This window comes from Chiloscyllium plagiosum, unplaced genomic scaffold (assembly GCF_037043375.1).
Source record: "Chiloscyllium plagiosum isolate Xiang-an unplaced genomic scaffold, Cpla_swu_hap1 HiC_scaffold_3, whole genome shotgun sequence".
NCBI classification, from domain to species: Eukaryota; Metazoa; Chordata; class Chondrichthyes; order Orectolobiformes; family Hemiscylliidae; genus Chiloscyllium; species Chiloscyllium plagiosum.
The window spans coordinates 121918307-121941986 of NW_028270141.1; the positions used below are offsets into that span (position 1 = coordinate 121918307).

The following is a 23680-nucleotide window of genomic DNA, read 5'->3' on the forward strand; positions in this document are numbered from 1 at the left end:
AATTTCAAGGTTTGTCTTGCAAATAACATTGAAAAATAAATTGAAGTTTCGGTTGAATGGTGTGTTAAATGGCAAAAAGTGTGCCAGTATCCATGGGGAAATTAGGAGGGCCATGCAGGGTTATAAGTATCACTTTCATGTTATTCTGGTATAGAAAAAAACCCACAGAAACATTGGTGTACAATTGCGACTAAACCACATGAATGAGTTGGAATTGGTTTAATCCATGCTGTCAGGTCCACAAGATCTGAAAGCTAGGACACCAGCAGACCTGGCATTGTCTGTGGAGAGAGAGAGAAAGAGTTAACTTTTCAAGTCCAGGATGACACTGGACTTCAAGATAACTGGTGATGGCTGATCACATGGTGCAAGGATGAATAAACCATACCAGGGTTTTAAACTCTAAAGAAAGTTTGTTGACATTTAAAAATTGCATTTTTCAAACTTTTGGTTTGGGGGAACATGTCACAATCTATTTCAAATGAAACCGAAATAAAGTTTTAAAACATTCTTATTTGTGGACAGAGAAGGGGAAATACAAAAGAAATTCAGATTACCTCTCTCCTGAGCCTGCAACAGTTCTGCTGTGTCAGAATGACAACCTCGGACATAAGTCATTGTTCACAAGGAGGGAATGTAAGAAGCAAAAGCCACTGTGGTATTATTATTGGTTAGAGACAAAAAAACTGCAGATGCTGGAATCCAAAGTAGACAGGCAGGAGGCTGGAAGAACACAGCAAGCCAGGCAGCATCAGGAGGTGGAGAAGTCGACGTTTGGGGTGTAACCCTTCTTCAGGATTGCTCCAGGGTTACATCCAAAATGTCAACTTCTCCACCTCCTGATGCTGCCTGCATTGCTGTGTTCTTCCAGCCTCCTGCCTGTCTACTTGAGATATCACCATAACAGGAGTGACCAAGATATGCTGTATGTGGCTCTCTATTGATTATCTAATGCTCATAGAAAGCTCAGAGTTCAAGGCAGCAAAAGACTGGAGCACTGGATATATTCAAATTCATACAAATGGATCCCTTGAAGCATCATTCAGCAGCAACTCTAGGAAGCTTCAATACAAATGACTGTGTTTGATCACAGTTATCAGGAAGATCTTTATGTACAGGTATAAAGGTGTAGGACTGTTTGCTGTACTCTGCATGGTGCCTCAGTTTGATACTGTACTGATTAATCTGAAGTTATTGTCAGACATATTACTGACTCTCGCGTTTATGAACACAATGTTAAAAATGATGAACAATTAATTATCCCAAACAAAAACAGAAATTGGAGAGTTAACATTTCAGGGTCAGATAGATAGAGAGAGAGATAGAGAGAGAGAGATAGAGAGAGAGAGATAGAGAGAGAGAGATAGAGAGAGAGAGAGAGAGAGAGAGAGAGAGATAGAGAGAGAGAGAGAGAGAGATAGAGAGAGAGAGATAGAGAGAGAGAGATAGAGAGAGAGAGATAGATAGAGAGAGATAGATAGAGAGAGAGAGATAGAGAGAGAGAGAGATAGAGAGAGAGAGAGAGTAGTTTGGCAGACAGAGAAATGGTTAATGGTGGGCCGAGGTGAAAGAAAAGCTGAGAATGGGAGCCATTAGCGGGGAAAAAAAGATTGGCTGTGCTAAAAGCAGGTTGTGTAATGACGGGGTGTGCAGTTAGGGTAAGGAATTGGAGAGGATGCTCAGACCCTAAAATTACTGAACTCGATATTGAGTCCCAAAGGGTGCTGGGCACCCAATTGGAAATGAAGGGCTTTTCTTCCAGCTTGTGTTGAGCTTCGCTGGAGCACTGCAGCAAGCCTGAGATGGAGATAGTGGCCAGGGAACAGGGTGATGGTGCTGAAGTCTCAGGCAACTGGAAGCTTGTGGTCATTTTTGCAGATAGAGCAAAGAGGGCGTCCAGTCCGCACTTTGTCTTCCCAATGTAGAGGGGACCACATTGCGAGCAGCACAACTGGATCTAGAGAGAAGATTTACCTATATGTAGCATATATACATCCTTGACTACTGGATATTCCAAAATGCTTTATAACTAATTATTATCTTGAAAGTGTAACTGTTGTAATGCAAGTAACACAACAGCCAATTTGCACAAAGTAAGATTCCACATACAATAATGTGAAAATGACCAGATAATCTGAATGAGCTGTTGCTTGACAGTTAAACCAAGACAGACAGATGCAAAAAAAAATAAATTTTTGCTTTTCTTCAACTTGGTGTCAAAGGACGTTGAGTAGACACTCAGTATGACACTGGCATGTGAGCCAAGATTTGTTTCTGTAATTTCCAGTGGTGGGATTTGAACCCATGACCTTTTGACTGAACTAACCACTAACTGGGGTGGCATGGTGGCTCAGTGGTTAGCACTGCTGCCTCACAGTACTAGGGACCCAGGTTCAATTCCAGCCTTGGGCGACTGTGTGGAGTTTGCTCATTCTCCCCCTGTCTGTGTGGGTTTCCTCCAGGTGCTCCAGTTTCCTCCCACAATCCAAAGATGTGCAGGTCAGGTGAACTGGCCATGCTAAATTGCCCATAGTGTTAGGTGCAATAGTCAGAGGGGGGTGGGTTACTCTTCAGAGGGTCGATGTGAACTTGTTGGGCTGAAGGGCCTGTTTCCACACTGTAGCGAAATCTAATAATTATTAATGCTCTCAAGACTTGAGCAGTGTTCAGAACCAGAAAGAGCAGAGCGATAAGGCAATGTGAGAAAAACTGTTCAGACAGCCTTAGAGTGAAAAACAATTTCTGTGTCAAACTTTATTCTGAAACTCCCTTTTCAGAAAAAATGTCAAGCTGTGACGTATAAATGTTCGACAACTCACCCAGACTGCCTCAATTTTCAATGAAAAATCTTGTTTCTCAACATCAAACTGAAGCATGGTAACCAGCGGCAACATGTGAAATTCTCTCAGACAATGCACAAGTGAATAGATTGGGGCCCTAGTGATGGGTTAAGTGACAATGCCCAGCTAACTACTTGTTTTTGAAACATTCACATTTTGCAAGAAACATGTTTCTTTTGCTGGATTGTCAGTCTTTGGAATTCTCCAGCCCATGGGCTGTGGATGCTTCATCTTCAAATCTGTTGAAACCAGAGGTAAACAAGCTTGAGGTCTGTTAAGGAAGGGGCTGGGACAGTTGAGTTGATGTCAGATTAGTCATCGCTGTTATTAGCTGGTGGAGCAGGTTAGTATGTTTCCCGTTTGGCTCTGCTACCTTCAACTATCTCACTCAACCAAACAACTCCCTCTAAATCCACCGCCAATAGCTTTTAAAAGGCAAAGAATCAAAATGATGGCGGTATTGTCTGGCTGTGACAGGGTTCAGGATGCGTCTGCGTGCACACTATTCCACACACAGTGACCAGCTCCCTGTGCTCCCTTGGCCACTTCTTGCACCCTCTCCAGGTTCCTCAGGCTGAGTCCATCAGGGAGCTGGGGAGAAACCAGCTGCTCCGAAGGAGGGAGAACCTCACTATCATTGTGGATTATATTGGCAGCACCATCTTTGTGACACTTCGGTCCCTCCGGCCGCTTGGTCACTGGCCGGAAATGCCATGTGCTGTTGGAACGCTATGTTCCAGTGTGTGCGCATGTTCATAGCACACCCCCCCTCCACTCAGAGGCAGCAGCCACTATAACCACAACTAAGTGCATAAAACATACAGGAATTTTATTTGTCTCCGGGTTGCTGGTAGCAATCACAGAATTATAGAATCCCTACAGTGTGGTGACAGGTGTTAGGTTCCATTCTTGAGACTCTCACATGTTTGATGCAACTGCAATACGTCAACTTCTGAGAACAGCCATGATTTATTTCAGCAAGTACCAGCTTCACACTCTTCACGATGCTTGTGGAGCATATCAAGCGAGCCTGTCTGATCAAGGGAACCGTCCTCCCTTTATACAGGATTTTACATCACAGTCAGGATTAGCATGGTGCTGGAAAAGCACAGCCGGTCAGGCAGCATCTGAGGAGCAGGAAAATCGGCGTTTTGGGCAAAAGCCCTTCACCAGGACTGAAGGCAGGGAGCCTCCAGGTTGGAGAGATAAATGGGAGGGGGGGGGGGGGGGTGGGATAGGGTTGGGGAGAAGATAGCACCACTCTAACCTAGACTCTGATTTCCAGCATCTGCAGTCCTCACTTTTGCCCTTTACATCACAGTCAGTCATGCACACAAAACACAACCCCCCGCCACTCCCCCATAGTCACATGCCACCCAAAAACAATGTAAATTGATTAGATTATTCCTCATAACAGTGTGTGATTAGGTTATTCCTTAAACTGTAGCATTTACAGAGTATGATTAGATTGTCACATCCTGCCTGCAAGACGGAAAAACAACCCCCCCCCCCATCCAATTTCTTACATGTCAGCAGAACAAATGAACCCTTTAATATCTCACAGGCCATTTGGACCAACAAACCACATTGACCATCTGACGAATAACTCATACTAACCCAGTTTAGCATGGCCAATTCACCTGACCTGCACATCTTTTGGATTGTGGGAAGAAACCAGAGCACCCAGAGGAAACCCACACAGACACAGAGAGAACGTCTGTGTGGGGTTTGCAAAGTCGCCTGAGGCTAGAATCAAACTCAGGTCCTTGGCGCTGTGAGGTAGCAGTGCTAACCACTGAGCCACTGTGCCGACCAATACTAGAGACCTGGACTTGTCTGCAAGGTCAGAAGCTGAAAATCCCTGGTGAATAATTCATTTCCTAACTCCCCAAAGCCTGTTCACTACCTACAATTCACAAGTCAGGAGCAAACAGAGGAACTAGGAGCAGGAGTACGTAATTCAACACTCACTCATCCTCAGTCTCAACTCCACTTTTCTGTCCGCTTTCTATAATCTCTCATACCATTAGTAATTAAAAAGCTGTCTATCCCCTCCTTATACTTACCCCATGCCCCAGCATCCACTGCACTCTGCGGGAGGGGATTCCAGATTCACAACCTTTTAAAGAGAAATAATTTCTCCCCACCTCTGTTTTAGAACTGCTACCTTTATCCTAAAACTGTGACACCCCAGTCTAGATAGCCCCACATGAGGAAACAATCTCCATTTGGTCAATCCCTATAACATTTTATATATCTCAATTAGATCTCTTTTCATCTTTCTAAACTCTACTGAGCTTAAACTGCTCAAGCTCTCCTCAGAAGACAAGCCTTTCATCTCTATAATCTTCTCTTTGAATCAGTTATATCCTGCCTCCAGTAAGGGTGCCAAAACTGTACAGGGACTCTAGTGCTAGCTCACTGATACCCGTAACAGCTGCAGCAACAATTTCCCAGTTTGACAGTCCACTCCTTGAGCAATAAATGCCAAAATTCCATGATCTGTCCTTATACCCGCGGGCTGGTTTTCTGTGACTCATGAACTTGGACACAAACCTTTGCACAGGAGCATTTTGAAGCCACCATGGATTCAGTTATATGACTGTTAGAGCTCGCTTCCACACTGTAAGGATTCTATTATTCGGTTTCCCACAATAACAGGCACACCCCGCTTGTACTTGTAGCAGTAGCAGAAACAGTGACACTTGCAAATCAGACTCACGCTGGTCCCCTTTAGATTCATTTCCACGTATCAAGGGGGCGGGTGGGATTTGCTGGTTTTACTCTTTCCCAGCTCCCCCACCACACACAGCTCTCCCTGAGGGGGTCGTGACAATTTTCAAGCCTCTACAGAGAGCGGGATATAGTTTGAGGGGTTTAATATTCATACCCAAGACAATCCGACAGAGTTGCCCCCCCCCCTCAGAGTATGCCGAGGGAGAAGGTAACGCGTTCAGAAAAGTTACTGGTGGGTGCTTTCGAAATAAAATCCTGACAGATCAGCAGTAAGGTGTTGATCGTAAGGACGGGTTAGCAAGATAGAAACAAATTCAGCAACACGGCGGAGAGAGTTCAGGCAGCTCTGGGGTATTTATTCCTGTTTACTGACTCTCCCAGTCTCTCCTTCTGTCTGCGAAACCACGTCTGTTTCATTCTCGTCACTAACTCCCCTGGACATCCATAACATCTTGGCTCCCCCAGCACCCCATCCCCGTTTGTAACCAGCAGCCAGTACTCACACAGAGAGCCAAGTGGAAAATAACACGCTCATTCCTGCCGACAGCACCCGGAAAGGAAAAGCTTGACAGTCAGAGCAGGGTGACCAGGTGGTCGAGCTCAAGGGCATGTGATGCCCCAGTCTGCACATGTTTCACATGTGTCATGTTATTGGCCTCACTTTCTTCTTAAAAGGTAAGTTACACATTTACAGATGTACAAGTATGTACAAATGCTCGCCAATCTCGACACTATATTTTATTCAAAGTTGTAAATATCCTGCAGCACTTACAGACAACGACGATATTTACCTCTGACTTCAAGCTGAGTGAGAAAGGGAGTTGTCCAGGGGGAGGCGGGAGGTTTAATTGATTGGATAAGATAAATAATTGGCAATTGCAGGGTAATGTGGGACAATGTGAACCTGCCCACTTTTCAAATAGAGAACATCTTTAAGAGGGTGGGAGATAGCAAACTGGGAGGTACAGAGGTACGTGAATATCCCAGAACCAGCATCCCACTGCTAGTTTGCAAGTGAAATAACTCCACCAAAGCTGGTATCCTGTAACCAAGCCACTCTGCATTTACAGGCGGGGAGTGCTTGACTGATCCTGCTCCCTCAGAGCCAGCTCTCAGAGTGAGCAGAACCTCTGACACTCCTGTTTATTTTGTCAGCCAGGCCTCTCTGACTGGACCAGATTAACGGCCCCAATCAGGGAACTCATATTGTATGAGTTCCACCTGGTTGACCTCATTCCAATCACTCCAGCGAGTATAGTGAGTGATTAGGGGGACAAATGGAATGAGGTTTGTTCCAAGGGGAACGGAACTCCCTGGTTAAAGGAAAATTATTGCATAGAATCCCTACAGTGTGGAAACAGGCCATTAGGCCCAACAAGTACACACTGGCCCTCTGAAGACTATTCCGTCCAGACCCATTCCACTACCCTATTAGTCTACATTTCCCCTGACTAATGCACCTAGTGTACATATCTCTGAATACAATGGGCAATTCAGCTAACCTGCACATCATTGGACTGTGAGAGGAAACAAGAGCACGCAGAGAAAACCCACGCTGTCTGTGCAAACTCCACACAGACAGTCACCCGAGGCTGGAATTGAACCTGGGACCCTAGCGCTTTGAGGCAGCTGTACTAACCACTGAGGCACCATGAAGCATCGCAACAGAATGTTAGTGAGACTGTGTCCCGTATGTTTAGTGTAGGCACAGTTTTCATCTGCTTATTTGAACAAAGAGAGAATTACATTAGAAGGAGGTAAGAGGGGGCTCACTCCATTAATTTCAGGGCTAGACTGGAAAACCTGGCCGAGTTTGGGGAAAAAAATCCAAGAGTGACCATTCAGGGAAGTTGGGAGTTTGGCTGCTCAGCAGATACTGTTGGTTATTAGCTTCGATATAGTGCTGATTAAAGTACAAGTAATAAGTTAAACTCTCTAGTATATATTTAATATTCTTTAAACTGGAGGGAGTGAATGGAATGTCATGGTAGGACAGTTCAGCCACATGGAATGTCCTTTCTCTGCATTGTGAGAAGTAAGGGACATTTCTAGTGTCTGGAGTGACCACTTGTGCATGAGGCAACTGCAACAACTCAAAGTCCATGTTTTGAACTTGGACCAATGGCTGTGAAGCATCTGCAAGTGTGAGATCTGTCTGGAAAGCGGAGACAGTGAGGTAGGTGAACAGGCAGAAAGGGAATGGATGGCCACCAGACAGAGTGAAACCACGAGAAAAATGCAACAAATCCCAGTCTGTGGCACCACCTTCTCAACGGGAAAGGTTGGAAAAAAGAGAGTGGAAGGAGCAGTTACCATCAGGGGTTCTATTGTAAAGGGAACAGATAGACATTTCTGCAGCCACAGGTGTATGTTGCCACCCTGGTGTCAGGGTCAAGGCTATCACCAAGTGGCTGCATGACATTCTGAAGAACAGTCAGAGGTTGTGGTCCATGTTGGTACCAACGGTCTTGATAAAAAGAGGAATGAGGCTCTGCAAGCAGTGAGGAGGGAGCTGGGAAATAAGGTAAAAACCAGGATCTCATTCTCACCCCTCCAAACAAGATCCCCTCGCCCAGCACAAGATCATCACCCACGACATCGCTTGCCAAGTTGCTGAGATCAATTTGACCTTCAAACCAACATGGACTCTCGACATCAGGCCACATCTGACCGAGTGCAGCATCAAGGAATCCTGGCAAAAACCAGAGTTAATGGGAAAACTCTGCACAGGTTGGAGTCATACCTGGCACATAGGAAGATGGTGGTGGTTGTTGGAGATCAGTCAGCTCAGCTCCAGGACGTTCCTGCAGGAGTTCCTTAATGGAGTGTCTTAGACCCAACCACTGCCTTCACTCACTTCATCAATGGCCTTCCCTCCATCATAAGGTCAGAGGTGATGATGTGCACTGAAGATTGGACAATTTTCAGCACTATTCATGACTCTTCAGATACTGAAGCAGTCCATGTTCAAATGCATAAGACCCGGACAATATCCAGGTAAATGGAATGCTGGCCTTTATTGCAATTGAGATAGAATATAAAATAGTACATGGAGTATAGGCAGGTCTTTTTACAAACAGATAGGGATGGTGGTGAGACCATCACTGGAATAGTGTATACTGTTCTGGTCAAGAGAGTGGTGCTGGAAAAGCACAGCTGGTCAGGCAGCATCCAAGGAGCAGGAGAATCGACATTTCTGGCAAGAACCCTTCATCAGCCCTTCACCCATTTTCCAGCACCACACTCTCAATTCTAATCTCCAGCATCTGCAGTCCTCACATTTGCTGATACTGTTCTGGTTCCTTGCCTAAGGAGGACATACTTGGAATGGAAACCATTCGGAGAAAGTTCATCAGTCTGCTCTCTGTGACAAGCAGTTATCTGAGGGGGAAGGGTTGGGCAGGTTGATTCGGTTCTCATTGAAGTGAAGAAGAATGAGAGGAGGTTTTAGTGAAACATGTACGTTCTGAAGGGATGGACATTGAGAAGATGTTTCCTCTCGTCGGGAATGAAAAACTAGTTTAAAAATAAGTGCTGTCCCATTTACAGTGGCAATAAGGAGGCATTTAATTTCAGAGGAGATGCTAGTTTGTGAAGTTCTCTTCCACAGAGAGTTGTGGAGGCCAAGGTTGTGAACGTATAGAAGCAGGGTTAGACAGCATCTTGATCAATAAAGGAGTTAAAGGTTAGTGGGGACAGGCAGGCAAATGGCCACAATCAGATGTTATTAAATGGGAAAGCCGACTTGATGGACCAAATTGCCTTGTCACACTCCTATTTGTTGTGAACTTGTGAGGTCTCATTCATTCTGAATGTAATTATTGTTGGTACTTTATTAAAAATTAAAACCCACACACAAACCCACATGTACACATACACGTTTGTGGGGTGAATTTGTATTTGCAGAGTTACCTTGTACTTTGCTCAAAAACTGCATGAATCCATGTAAGATTCTGTTAATTCATTTTTTTAGATTAGAATCAGTCTAAACATTATGGCACAGACAGCAGTACACAGGGGGCTAACACCTTCAATATATTATCTGGGCTGACACCAGAACTGGCTCAAAGGTAGAAGACAGAGGGTGGTGATGGAGGGTTGTTTTCCAGACTGGAGGCCTTTGACCAGTGGAGTGCCACAAGGATCGGTGCTGGGTCCTCTGCTTTTTGTAATTTACATAAATGATTTGGATGCGAGTATAAGAGGTACAGTTAGTAAGTTTGCAGATGACACCAAAATTGGAGGTGTGGTGGACAGCGAAGACGGTTATCTCAGATTACAACAGGATCTTGACCAGGTGGGCCAATGGGCTGGGAAGTGGCAAATGGAGTTTAATTCAGATAAATGCAAGGTGCTGCATTTTGGGAAAGCAAATCTTAGCAGGATTTATACACTTAATGATAAGATCCTCGGGAGTGTTGCTGAACAAAGAGTCCTTGGAGTGCAGGTTCATAGCTCCTTGAAAGTGGAGTCACAGGTAGATAGGATAGTGAAGAAGGCGTTTGGTATGCTTTCCTTTATTGGTCAGAGTATTGAGTACAGGAGTTGGGAGGTCATGTTGCGGCTGTACAGGACATTGGTTAGGGCATTGTTGGAATATTGCGTGCAATTCTGGTCTCCTTCCTATCAGAAAGATGTTGTGAAACTTGAAAGGATTCAGAAAAGATTTACAAGGATATTGCCAGGGTTGGAGGATTTGAGCTATAGGGAGAGGCTGAACAGGCTGGGGCTGTTTTCCCTGGAGCGTCGGAGGCTGACAGGTGACTTTATAGAAATATACAAAATTATGAGGGGCATGGATAGGATAAATAGGCAAAGTCTTTTCCCTGGGGTCGGGAGTACAGAACTAGAGGGCATAGGTTTAGGGTGAGAGGGGAAAGATATAAAAGAGACCTCCCACAGAGGGTGGTACGTGTGTGAAATGAGCTGCCAGAGGAAGTGGTGGGGGCTGGTACAATTGTAACATTTAAGAGGCATTTGGATGGGTATATGAATAGGAAGGGTTTGGAAGGATATGGGCCGGGTACTGGCAGGTGGGACTAGATTGGGTTGGGATATCTGGTCGGCATGGACAGGTTGGACCAAAGGTTCTGTTTGCATACTGTACATTTCTGTGACTCTATGACTCTATAAAGATCACCTGAGAATGTAACTTTTAAAAAAGGTTTGCAATTTACATATGAAAGAAATGAAACTACATGGTCATTCTAACAGATGAGAGGCTTAACAAACAATCAAGTATCTTTCAATGTATAATTTCAGTCACATCACACTGTAAACTTTTGCTGTCAATTCTGTGTCTTACAATTGTGTACTCCACAACCACCTGATGAAGGAGCGTCGCTCTGAAAGCTAGTGCTTCCAATTAAATCTGTTGGACAATAACCTGGTGTTGTGTGACTTTTAACTTTAAAAATTAAAATAACTGTGTATCTTTAACTGAATGAATGTTTTGTTTCTTTGTCCAAATTCTAACTTTCTTTATCCTTTATTTGTTTCCTGTACGTGATTTATAAACAATCTGTCCATGGATTGCTGCTCCACAGCCCATAAAAGGTCTCTGGAGAACTGGACGTATCGTGATCACAAACAATTGTTCCTCCATCAAATTCCACAAAAACCAGGCCAATATACTTATGCTAAAGAAGGGTCTGTTTCCATGCTGAATGACTGTATGACCATAACACAAATGTCTATATAACTTGAAGTGGTTAGAAAAATGCCATCATTTTTGATGGTGGCACAACATTAGCAATGATGGGTCTACCATTCCTGTTCAGTTTCCATCCTCTTTCTAATCAAATGGCTGCTAAAGAGCAATAAATTGTCACTTTTAAAATCAAAGTTGCTGATTTATTGTTTGCACTGTAAAAAAGAAAATGGGAGCAGAGAATTCAAGCTTAAAAACTTGTGAAAGTTCTGAAATTCCATGTGATAAAAAACAGATGTTGACAGATATGGCAACTACAAAGTAATGTCCAAATTTTAAATGGATTGGGTCACAGAATGTGAACAAAAAAACAGCAGCAAAGATCATGGAATTCGGTGTTAGTTAGAAAATCGCATTAAAAACTTATTCAATTGCAGCAAAAATCAGCAGAGTGGCCTGAATGATAACATGTCAGTGCACAAGTGATGTGCTTCTAGATGCCTGGTCTAGAATGGTATATACAATAGCAGACAAACTCTTCATTGGCCAACCCTAACTCACATCCCTCAGGCCTGACTTCCATTTTCATTCTCATCTGTTCGGTTGGGGATGTTTAGAGGAGAGATGGAGACGAGAAGTGATAGGACCAAGCTTGAGAGCTGCATGAGAAACGTCAGGCTCAACATACACAAAGATTATAAACATGCTCAGGATTCGATGGCACTATCAGCTACAAGAAACCACAGGTCACAGAACTGACCTTAATTACTTCAGATGGCAGTGAAAGATCGAGGGGAAATTGTATTGATGGACCATTGGAGGGGCTTAGATTCCCCATAACTTGCTGCAATATTTTAGGAATTACACTGCGACAAGCAATGGTTAACTCTGCAGCTCAGCAACACCAACTGTACTGTTAGCAAAACAAAAGTTCCAGGTATCAATGCTGCCTTGGTGCCCAGTCAAGTGATCAAATGAATAAAATGCATTCCAGCATGTTTTGTACTGGAATCAAGGAACTTAAGACAAATTAGTCATATATAGTTATCTTTCTATTAGTTTATCTAAGATTAAATTTGCAGGAGTATTATCACAGTAAATTCCACAAGCTAGTTTCTCAAGACCAAGTATGTATTTCTTATTGAATTCAAATTCTGTCTGCCTTAATTGAACCTTAATTCCATTAACATTACCTGGTTAACAGTCCAGCAACAATACCAGGTAGGGTGTCCTTCAACTCTCCCAAATACCTGGATGGCCTATCACCACGTCACTGAAAACAGGCTTGACTTGTGAGAGTCAGCCAGGCCTATCATGCAGATAACCATAGCCAGTTGCCAGTCCAGAGGCGAAATAATCTCCAACAGGTAATCATGCTTAAATTCTGCATTTAAAGAATCTTCTGCTTTGATTCTGGGTCACAAGTGCTCCTCCCCCAGTTTTGATTGTTTTTAAACTGTAACACGTTTGTCATTGTACTCACTGACCATTCCTCTCAACAGTAGGGGGTGTCACGGCTCCTCCAAGCTCTGTCCATCTCCAGGGTTTTAGTTGCTGTAATGGTGAGGCTTACTCAGTGTGCTAGTTGCTGTTCAGTCACATTGTGCTGTAACTTGCATCAACATTTGAGTCACTTAGTATTAAGTTTGAGAAGTGACTAGCCTTTTGTTTGCTCTCCCTGGACTTTGCCTCTTGCTGTCACCCTTTACTGCAGCCACCTCTGACTTGACTGGAACACTAACTGAATGCAGGGTGTTGTCAGCTGCTGATGTCTCGTTGGCTGTTACAGAAATTTTAATCACCTGTTCAAGGATGTTGTCAAGTAGGTGGAACTTGAACCTGGGCTTTTTACACAGAAGATAGAAACAGTGCTACAGAGTCACAAATAATTGAATGTAAACTCTCACTGTTTCCCCTGGTGAGATTCAAACACATTTCCCATATGGTATGGGTTTGAAGATATGACTGTTACAATCAATCAGCCTGAGAAAGGTCCAACTGCACCTGGTATTCCCAGGCGGTCTCCCATCCGAAGTACTAACCAGGCCTGAGTCTGCTTAGCTTCCGAGATCAGACGAGATCGGGCGTTTTCAGACTAGTATGGCCGTAGGCGCTGGCCCCTGCCTTTTCTCCCTACTTCAAGGCGTGCTGGCCAGCCACATTTTCTTTGTTGCTCTTTCTCTTTATCCCCTTTATATTTTTTTCTCTTCGTTCTTCCTCCTCCGTGCGTGCTTCCCTCCCTCCGTCCCTCCAGCTGCCTTTCAGCCAGCCCTTGCCCACCAGGCTCCTGTAGTCTCCCACATCCCCACACAGGCCAACTGCAAGCCCTCCCCCTGCTTCATAGGGCTGCAGCCTGCATTCTCTCATCCTTCCACACTCCCCCACCCCTCCATTTCGGAATGCCAGGCACTGACCAGTGGGGTACCGCAGGGATCAGTACTGGGACCGCAGCTTTTTACAATCTATGTTCAGGATATACAAGATGGTATTAGCAATAACATTCGCAAATTTCATGAGCTGGGTGGCAGGGTGAAATGTGATGAGGATGTTAGGAGATTACAGGGTGACCTGGACAAGTTAGGTGAGTGCTCAGATGCATGGCAGATGCACTTTCATGTGGATAAATGGATCCTTATCCACTTTGGTGGCAAGAACAGGAAGGCAGATTACCACCTAAGTGGAATCAATTTAGGTAAAGGGGCAGTACAGAGAGATCTGGGGGTTCTTGTACACCACTCAATGAAGGTAAGCATGCAGGTACAGCAGGTAGTGAAGAAGGCTAATAGCATGCTGGCCTTCATAACAAGAGGGATTGAGTATAGAAGCAAAGAGGTTCTTCTGCAGCTGTACAGGGCCCTAGTGAGACCACACCTGGAGTACTGTGTGCAGTTCTGGTCTCCAAATTTGAGGAGAGACATTCTGGCTATTGAGGGAATGCAGCGTCGGTTCACGAGGTCAATTCCTGGAATGGCGGGATTACCTTACACTGAAAGACTGGAGCGACTGGGCTTGTGTACCCTTGAGTTTAGAAGACTGAGAGGGGATCTGGTTGAGACATATAAGATTATCAAAGGATTGGACACTCTGGCGGCAGGCAACATGTTTCCGCTGATGGGTGAGTGCCGAAACAGAGGACACAGCTTAAAAATACGGGGTAGACCATTTAGGACAGAGATGAGGAGAAACTTCTTCACCCAGAGAGTGGTGGCTGTGTGGAATGCTCTGCCCCAGAGGGCAGTGGAGGCCCAGTCTCTGGATTCATTTAAGAAAGAGTTGGATAGAGCTCTCAAGGATAGTGGAATCAAGGGTTATGGAGATAAGGCAGGAACAGGATACTGATTAAGGATGATCAGCCATGATCATATTGAATGGTGGTGCAGGCTCGAAAGGCAGAATGGCCAACTCCTGCACCTATTGTCTATTGTCCGCCTTTCCTGACTGCCACCCGCAGACAGCGTGCAGCCCCAATCCCTTTCTTTCCGCCTTTCTTGCTGATTTTGGCAGCGCTCCGCTCTCCTCCCCTCCGTGTCTCGTGCCTGCAGGAGACTGATGCCAGGCACAGCAGCAGCAGCAAAAATAACCTGCCGCTCCATTGCCTGGCACAAGACAAGTGCAGAGGGGTGACTTGAGCAGCCACTGCTGGCGGAAAAAGCCTACTGCACCTGGTATTCCCAGGCGGTCTCCCATCCAAGTACTAACCAGGCCCAAGTCTGCTTAGCATCCAAGGTTCAGACATTGTCAGTCTGGTTCAAGTGTATTCTGGATCAGTGGTGCTGGAAGAGCACAGCAGTTCAGGCAGCATCCAAGGAGCTTCGAAATCAATGTTTCGGGCAAAAGCCCTTCATCAGGAATAAAGGCAGTGAGCCTGGAGCGTGGAGCGATAAGCTAGAGGAGGGAGGGGGTGGGGAGAAAGTACTCTATGCTACTTTATCCCCACCCCCACCCTCCTCTAGCTTATCTCTCCACGCTCCGGGCTCACTGCCTTTATTCCTGATGAAGGGCTTTTGCCCGAAACGTCGATTTAATCCCTGTTAACTCCTTGAATCGGGAAGGCTTCATGTCTGGTGGTTACGCTTCCAGAACATACCCAAATCCATATTTATTTCTCTGTGGTAGCCTGCACGTAGCGGCAGCAGATTATTCAACCAGAGGCTTGTACATCCAGCAACAACAGCACCTTGCATTTGCATAGCATCTTTCATGGAGTGAAATGCTCTGCAAGGCAGCATTATCAAACAAAATTTAACATCGAACCCAACATGAGGCCTGAGCGGTAAGCTTGAAGAAGGAAAGAGAGAGAGAGAGAGAGTAAAGAGGTGAATGGAGTTAGGAAGGGTACTCCATAGCTCGGAGCTAAAGAAGCTGAGTACACAGTGTCCTGTGTCCTCTGGATAGCAACCAGGAAAGTGAAATCATCACTGATTTCCATTGTCCTGTCTAATGGCACACTGAGGTCTATTGAAATCTCCTTGTCACTGAAGTCAGCTCATTCAGCAGACTGTCAGGTCTTTACATACTGTATCATTCAGCAGAGTTACTACAGCACACGGAAGAAATGTTTAAGTACAACAGGTTTGCAGTTCTTCCATAATTAAACTTGACTTTTAAAAAGAATCATGCATTACAGACGTATTGTCAATGTTACATACAGAACAGCATTCCTAAACAATTTCCTAAATTAAAAAACACAAGGACTATGATGAATACATTGCTAACCTGGCTTATTCCAGGGATTTCTGATCCTTGCTTTGTTAATTAGAAAAGCTGGTTCTGTTCAGGTCTTTCCCTTTGTGACTCTTCCTCCTGTTGAAATTTCAGACGATATTTATATCATTTTCCAGACTGCTGCGTTAAGATGTAAAGTAATGATTCGTTAAAAGGTGCCCCTTGTCCTTCTGTGTCTAGAGTACAACCTTTGGATCTAAAACCACATGATAAAAGGACAATAATGATCCTCATCACTTCTTGACATGATAAATTATCGTAAGTGATTTCTGCATGCATTCATCTTGATAATCATTATTGATGATCATTTCCAATGTCCACTGTTTCGAAGAAAATGACCAGTTTTAGTTTCTTTGGGTATTTCCAAATAACACAAAAGTTACAGCGAACTGAATTTTCAGGGGATGCGGGGAAGCCGAGAATGATCATTGAATGGCCGAGAATTTACTCTCACAGATCCAGCTTTTATTATGTCAGGCTTGCACTGATAAATTTGTGCCCTTGGATTATGTACTTATTCAAATACAATTTCCTTATCAAAAGATATCTGTGACAATTAAAGATATCCCAGTGTTTCAAGTAATGAGTCTATGCTGTTCAGTAGAGACAGGGAAAAATTGGTTTTGAGAAATCAAGTTAAACCAACAAGATGCTCGTTGGAATGAAAGGACTACGATGTTTTATTTTATTTTTATTAATGATTACACAGCATTTTACTGTCGAGCACAAAGGTTAATTAGAACATAGAACATAGAACATAGAAGAATACAGTGCAGTACAGGCCCTTCGGCCCTCGATGTTGCGCCGATCCAAGCCCACCTAACCTACACTAGCCCACTATCCTCCATATGCCTATCCAATGCCCGCTTAAATGCCCATAATGAGGGAGAGTCCACCACTGCTACTGGCAGGGCATTCCATGAACTCACGACTCGCTGAGTAAAGAACCTACCCCTAACATCTGTCCTATACCTACCCCCCCTTAATTTAAAGCTATGCCCCCTTGTAATAGCTGACTCCATACGAGGAAAAAGATTCTCACTGTCGACCCTATCTAAATGCCTAATCATCTTATACACCTCAATCAAGTCACCCCTAAACCTTCTTTTCTCCAATGAAAACAACCCCAAGTGCCTCAGCCTTTCCTCATACGATCTTTCTACCATACCAGGCAACATCCTGGTAAACCTCCTCTGCACCCGTTCCAGTGCCTCCACATCCTTCATATAGTATTGCAACCAAAACTGCACACAATACTCCAGATGTGGCCGCACCAGAGTCTTATACAACTGCAACATGACCTCAGTACTCCGGAACTCAATTCCTCTACCAATAAAAGCCAGTACGCCATATGCCTTCTTCACCGCACTATTTACCTGGGTGGCAACTTTCAAAGATTTGTGTACATGGACACCAAGATCCCTCTGCTCATCCACACTACCAAGTATCCGACCGTTAGCCCAGTACCCCATCTTTTTATTACTCTTACCAAAGTGAATCACCTCACACTTAGCTACATTGAACTCCATTTGCCACCTTTCTGCCCAGTTCTGCAGCTTATCTATATCCCGCTGTAACCTGCCACATCCTTCCTCACTGTCTACAACTCCTCCGACTTTCGTATCATCCGCAAACTTGCTCACCCAACTTTCTAACCCCTCCTCCAGGTCTTTAATAAAAATGACAAACAGCAATGGTCCCAAAACAGATCCTTGCGGAACACCGCTAGTGACGGCACTCCAAGATGAACCTTTGCCATCAACTACTACCCTCTGTCTTCTTCCAGCCAGCCAACTCCTAATCCAAACCTCCAACTCACCCTCAATGCCATACCTCTGTATTTTTTGCAGTAGTCTACCATGGGGAACCTTATCAAACGCCTTACTAAAATCCATATACACCACATCTACTGCTTTCCCCTCGTCCACCTCCTTAGTCACCTTCTCAAAGAATTCAATAAGGTTTGTGAGGCACGACCTGCCCTTCACAAAACCATGCTGACTATCCTTGATCACATTATTCCTATGCAGATGTTCATAAATCCTATCCCTTACAATTCTCTCTAAGATTTTGCCCACAACAGAAGTGAGACTCACCGGCCTATAGTTACTAGGGTTATCCCTACTCCCCTTCTTGAACAAGGGAACCACATTTGCTAGCCTCCAATCTTCTGGCACTACTCCTGTAGACAACGAGGACATAAAAATCAAGGCCAATTGCTCTGCAATCTCCTCCCTTGCTTCCCAGAGAATCCTAGGATAAATGCCATCAGGCCCAGGGCACTTATCTATTTTCACCCTTTCCAGAATTTCCAACACCTCTTCTCTACATACCTCAAAGCCATCCATTCTACTTAATTGTGACTCAGTACTCACATTGACAACAATGTCCTGTTCCTGATTGAATACTGACGAAAAGTATTCATTCAGTGTCACTCTCAATAATTGTTTTGAATTAAACAAGGCTTTGAAAGTAAAGTGAGTCTCTGTAATTTCAAATCCAAATCTTTTTTTTTTGATATTGCCCTTTTTCTTGGATGTGTTGTCTCCATTGATGAAATAAATGTGACAAGACAGGTAACTAGTCAAAAAAGCCTTCTAATTATTAGAGTCATAGAGATGTACAGCATGGAAACAGACCCTTCGGTCCAACCTGTCCATGCCGACCAGAAATCCCAATACAATCTAGTCCCACCTGCCAGCACCCGGCCCATATCCCTCCAAACCCTTCCTATTCATATACCCATCCAGATGCCTCTTAAATGTTGCAATTGTACCAGCCTCCACCACATCCTCTGGCAGCTCATTCCATACACATACCACCCTCTGTGTGAAAAAGTTGCCCCATAGGTCTCTTTTATATCTTTCCCCTCTCACCCTAAACCTTTTCTGGAAACAGACTGCTCACCACAAAGGTAGAACAAAACTAAATCAAAAAGTCAGAAAGTAAATGTTTGGTGAGATCATGCTTGGGATTTTTCTTTTACATTTAACCTATTTTTCTAATGAGCCTGTTCAGAGATGTTACGACACACCTCTGTAGCAGGTGGGACTTGTACCTCCTAGCTTAGGTTTAGGGACACTATTGCTGCTGCACAAGAGATATGCTTGGGTTTTAAAGCATAACGATTCTAGAAAAAAATTGAATATTTTATAAGATGATTTGGAAATAAAAACAAATAGCAAATAACAAATCTTAATTCCAGTAGAACCGAGAGGGACAGAAAAGGAAGATCATCTGGAATGTGAAAACAAAGTTGGAAGCGCTGACCACAATAATCTTAATAAAATGGAGAAAGAGAAAATATTCAATGAGGAGGGAATGGTTGGAAATTATGACCAAAGATAGAGATAGTTTGCTTCACTTGTCTATGAAAGAGGAATTTGTGGTGTAGCAGGCTCTATGTTCTGTACTGTTCTGTGTTCAGCATTTGATAGTCAAGGAAGATCATTTCTAACATGGCCGACCAACTTGATTGTCGGCTCGTAAATTGTTCCAGTAGCAGGCGGTGAGACTTTGATATTTCCTGGTCAGTCAAAGTGGTTACATAAGGGTCTCTTGAGCAGATTCATGTGAGAAAGTTCTTACACCACATGGTCAGTCAGGAACATGGTCAGTGCATGTGAGATTTCAGCAGAGAGTCATAGAGATACACAGCATGGAAACAAACCCTTTGGGTTGTAAATTAATCTTGTCCCATGTGTCAGCATATTTCTCTAAATCCTTCCTTTTAAATGTTGTAATTGTACCAGCCTCCACCACTTCCTCTGGCAGCTCATTCCACACACGCACCACCCTCTGTGTGTAAAAGTTGCTCCTTAAGTCCCTTTTAAATCTTTCTCCTCTCACTTTAAACCTGCGCCCTCTAGTTTTGGACCCCCCAAATGTGGGGAAAAGACCTTGACTATTCACCCTATCCATGCACCTCATGATTTTATAAACCTCTGACGAAGTGTGTTCCCAACATTCCTGTTGGAAATTTGGTTCGCACTGGGAATGTGATGCAAAGAGGTGCTTCAACTAGGGTTTACTGGGAGGAAATAAAGTCTGCAGAGCGAGGGGTGAGTGGGAGATTTTCAAAGGTAGTGATCATGAAGCCGCTGTGCAGTGAGACCAGGGGCAGAGAGACATCACAAACCAAGGGCAAGGGAAGATGCTGATTGGTGAGTAGACTGGTGAATATTTCTCATCTTTAAAGGAAAATCAGATCTTCAGTTTGTCTTTGGTCTCCAGTGTTTTCCTTCTCTTTTTTTCTTTTCCGAAAGATTGATGCTGGTGATTTTTAATTTACTTGATAGAAGTGAAAAGTTATCTTCATGGTAAAGAACAGGGATTCTGGAATAATTAGTTTACAAGTTAAATCAAATACAATAGAGATGGCGGGACAGGTGATGCGATGTCACTGCAACATGTGGGAGTTGCTGGGCACCAAGGTGTTCCATGGTGAACACGTGTGTATTAAATGTCTGCAGTACAAGGAATTGTGGGTCTGAGTTGAGGAACTGGAGTCTGAGCTGCAGACATTGCACCGCATCAGGGAAAGGGAACATTACCTCCACACTTTGCTCCAGAGGATAGTCACACCCCTTTGACTACATTATTCAAAATTGGGCTGTGATTGAGGACAGGAGGGTGTGACCGTAGATCAGGCAGGTCTGAGGACCCAGGGAGTTAAATATGAAGAGCTCCTCCCATCTCTGCAATTATCCAATTTATACCTGGGCCTACAGGGAAGATGAGCAAACTGACCACAGCACCATGGAGTCATTCAAGTAGGGGTTGGAAATTGGAGTGTAGTTGTGTTGGTGGACAGTATAGTCAGAGGGACAGATACTGTTCTGTGCAAACCTAAGTTAGAGGCCTGAGGGCTGTGTTGCCAGGATTAAAGACATCTCCTCTGGGACTGAAGAAGAAGTTGGACTGGGAGGAAAGGAACCCAGCTTCATCAATCACCTTGGTACCAATAACATTGATAGGATTGTACAGGACAATGATGAGGCCACATTTAGAATAATGCATTCAATTCTGGTCTCCCTGTTGTAGGAAAGATGTTGTTAAACGAGAAAAGGCTCAAAAAGGATTCACAAGGACGTTGCCGGGTTTGGAGGTTTTGAGCTGCACTGAGAGGCTGAATAATCTGGGGCTATTTTCCCTGGAGCGTCGGAGAATGAGGACTGATCTTATAGACCTTTATAAAGTCATGAGGGGCATTAATATCCAAGATCTTTCTCCCTAGGGTAGGGGAGTCCAAAACTAGAGGGCATGGGTCTAAATTGCAGGTATGGAATGAGCTGCCAGAGGAAGTGGTGGAGGCTGGTACAATTACAGCGTTTAAAAGGCATCTGGAGGGGTCTATGAATAGGAAGGGCTTAGAGGGATATGGACCAAGTGCTGGCAAATGGGATTAGATTAATTTAGGATATGGGTGGCACGGTGGCTCAGTGGTTAGCACTGCTGCCTCACAGCACCAGGGTCCCAGGTTCGATTCCAGCCTTGGGTAAGTTTGTAGCTGACACCAAAATTGGAGGTGTAGTGGACAGCGAAGACGGCTACCTCAAATTACAACAGGATCTGGACCTCAGGTGACTGTCTGTGTGGAGTTTGCACATTCTCCCTGTGCCTGCGTAGGTTTTCTCCGGGTGCTGCGGTTTCCACCCACAGTCCAAAGATGTGCAGGTCAGGTGGATTGGCCGTGCTAGAATTGCACATAGTGCTAAGTGCATTAGTCTGAGGGGGGTGGGTTGCTCTTCGGGTCGGTGTGGACTGGTTGGGCCAAAGGGCCTGTTTCCACACTGTAGGGAATCTAATCTAATCACATCTGTTCAGCATGGATGAGGTGGACCAAAGGGTCTGTTTCCATGCTGTACAGATATGACCAGAATGGAGGTTCAACTGAAAGATTTTGAACAATTCAGAACTGAGTTCAAAATCAGAACCTCCAAGTTAATAAACTCTGGATTGCTACCTGAGCCGGGTCAAACTGGTGTAGGGCAAGTAAAGTCACGCATTAAATGCATGGTTCAAAGATTGGGTTTCGGTTTGTGGGGCACTGGCACCAGTACTAGGTGGAAGGAAGCAATTCTGCTGGGATGGGCTTCACATAAACCAAACTGGGACAAATAACTAGAGCTGCAGAGAGGGCTTGAACCTAAGTAGAGAAAGGGACAGGGTTTGAGAGAGGAGAAATGTAGGCTCATAAAGCAAGAGGATAGGCAGCAATTCAGGGCAGGCTTTTTGGATAGAGGTACCCAAAATCACACAGGATGGGACAGAGTGCACAAAATAGAAAAACAGCAGCAAATCAAGTGGAAGAGGGAAAAGCATGGCAAAAAGACACAATTAATGGCTCAGAACAAAACCGATGAATCAATGGGACAAATTGAGATAAATAGGTAAGACCAATTCGCCATATGGGGACATGGTTACAAGGAGATCAAAACTGGGAACTAAACATCCACTCCCTCCTCCACTGATATTCAGTAGCAGTAGTGTGTGACAGCTACAAGTTATATTGCAGAAATTCACCAAAGATCCTGAGACAGCACCTTCCAAACCCACAACCACTTCCATCCAGAAGGTTCAGCGTAGGTTCACGAGGTCAATTCCTGGAATGGCGGGATTACCTTACACTGAAAGACTGGAGCGACTGGGCTTGTGTACCCTTGAGTTTAGAAGACAGAGAGGGGATCTTGTTGAGACATATAAGATGATCAAAGGATTGGACACTCTGGCGGCAGGCAACATGTTTCCGCTGATGGGTGAGTGCCGAAACAGAGGACACAGCTTAAAAATACGGGGTAGACCATTTAGGACAGAGATGAGGAGAAACTTCTTCACCCAGAGAGTGGTGGCTGTGTGGAATGCTCTGCCCCAGAGGGCAGTGGAGGCCCAGTCTCTGGATTCATTTAAGAAAGAGTTGGATAGAGCTCTCAAGGATAGTGGAATCAAGGGTTATGGAGATAAGGCAGGAACAGGATACTGATTAAGGATGATCAGCCATGATCATATTGAATGGTGGTGCAGGCTCGAAGGGCAGAATGGCCAACTCCTGCACCTATTGTCTATTGTCCGCTTTTCCTGACTGCCACCCGCAGACAGCGTGCAGCCCCAATCCCTTTCTTTCCGCCTTTCTTGCTGATTTTGGCAGCGCTCCGCTCTCCTCCCCTCCGTGTCTCGTGCCTGCAGGAGACTGATGCCAGGCACAGCAGCAGCAGCAAAAATAACCTGCCGCTCCATTGCCTGGCACAAGACAAGTGCAGAGGGGTGACTTGAGCAGCCACTGCTGGCGGAAAAAGCCTACTGCACCTGGTATTCCCAGGCGGTCTCCCATCCAAGTACTAACCAGGCCCAAGTCTGCTTAGCTTCCGAGATCAGATGTTTTCAGACTAGTATGGCCGTAGGCGCTGGCCCCTGCCTTTTCTCCCTACTTCAAGGCGTGCTGGCCAGCCACATTTTCTTTGTTGCTCTTTCTCTTTATCCCCTTTGGCTTTTTTTTCTCTTTTCTCTTTGCTCTTCCTCCTCCGTGCGTGCTTCCATCCCTCCGTCCCTCCAGCTGCCTTTCAGCCAGCCCTTGCCCACCAGGCTCCTGTAGTCTCCCACATCCCCACACAGGCCAACTGCAAGCCCTCCCCCTGCTTCATAGGGCTGCAGCCTGCATTCTCTCATCCTTCCACACTCCTCCACCCCTCCATTTCGGAATGCCAGGCACTGACCAGTGGGGTACCGCAGG

At 44.8% G+C, this 23680-nt stretch overlaps 1 protein-coding gene and 2 pseudogenes across 3 annotated transcripts in view; all 3 read right to left on the reverse strand.

The window, feature by feature from the left end:
* ddo (D-aspartate oxidase) overlaps positions 1 to 16095 on the reverse strand; it is a 73490-nt gene extending 57395 nt beyond the window's left edge. Inside the window, exon 1 of one of the 3 annotated variants that reach the window (XM_087983078.1) lies at positions 15943 to 16095. Coding sequence is in view for 1 of the 3 variants with exons in the window: in XM_087983077.1 (XP_087839203.1) it covers positions 12714 to 12716 (3 nt within the window). In the remaining 2 variants the exon portion in view is untranslated. Of the gene's footprint in view, positions 1 to 6079; positions 6225 to 12713; positions 12894 to 15942 lie in introns of those variants that run through there. The other 2 variants (XM_087983077.1, XM_087983079.1) reach the window with 2 other exon arrangements.
* LOC122548691 (5S ribosomal RNA) lies at positions 13219 to 13338 on the reverse strand (annotated as a pseudogene).
* Positions 16096 to 23244: 7149 nt separating the features above from the next.
* On the reverse strand, positions 23245 to 23353 carry LOC122548721 (5S ribosomal RNA; annotated as a pseudogene).
* Between the last annotated feature and the right edge of the window lie 327 nt (positions 23354 to 23680).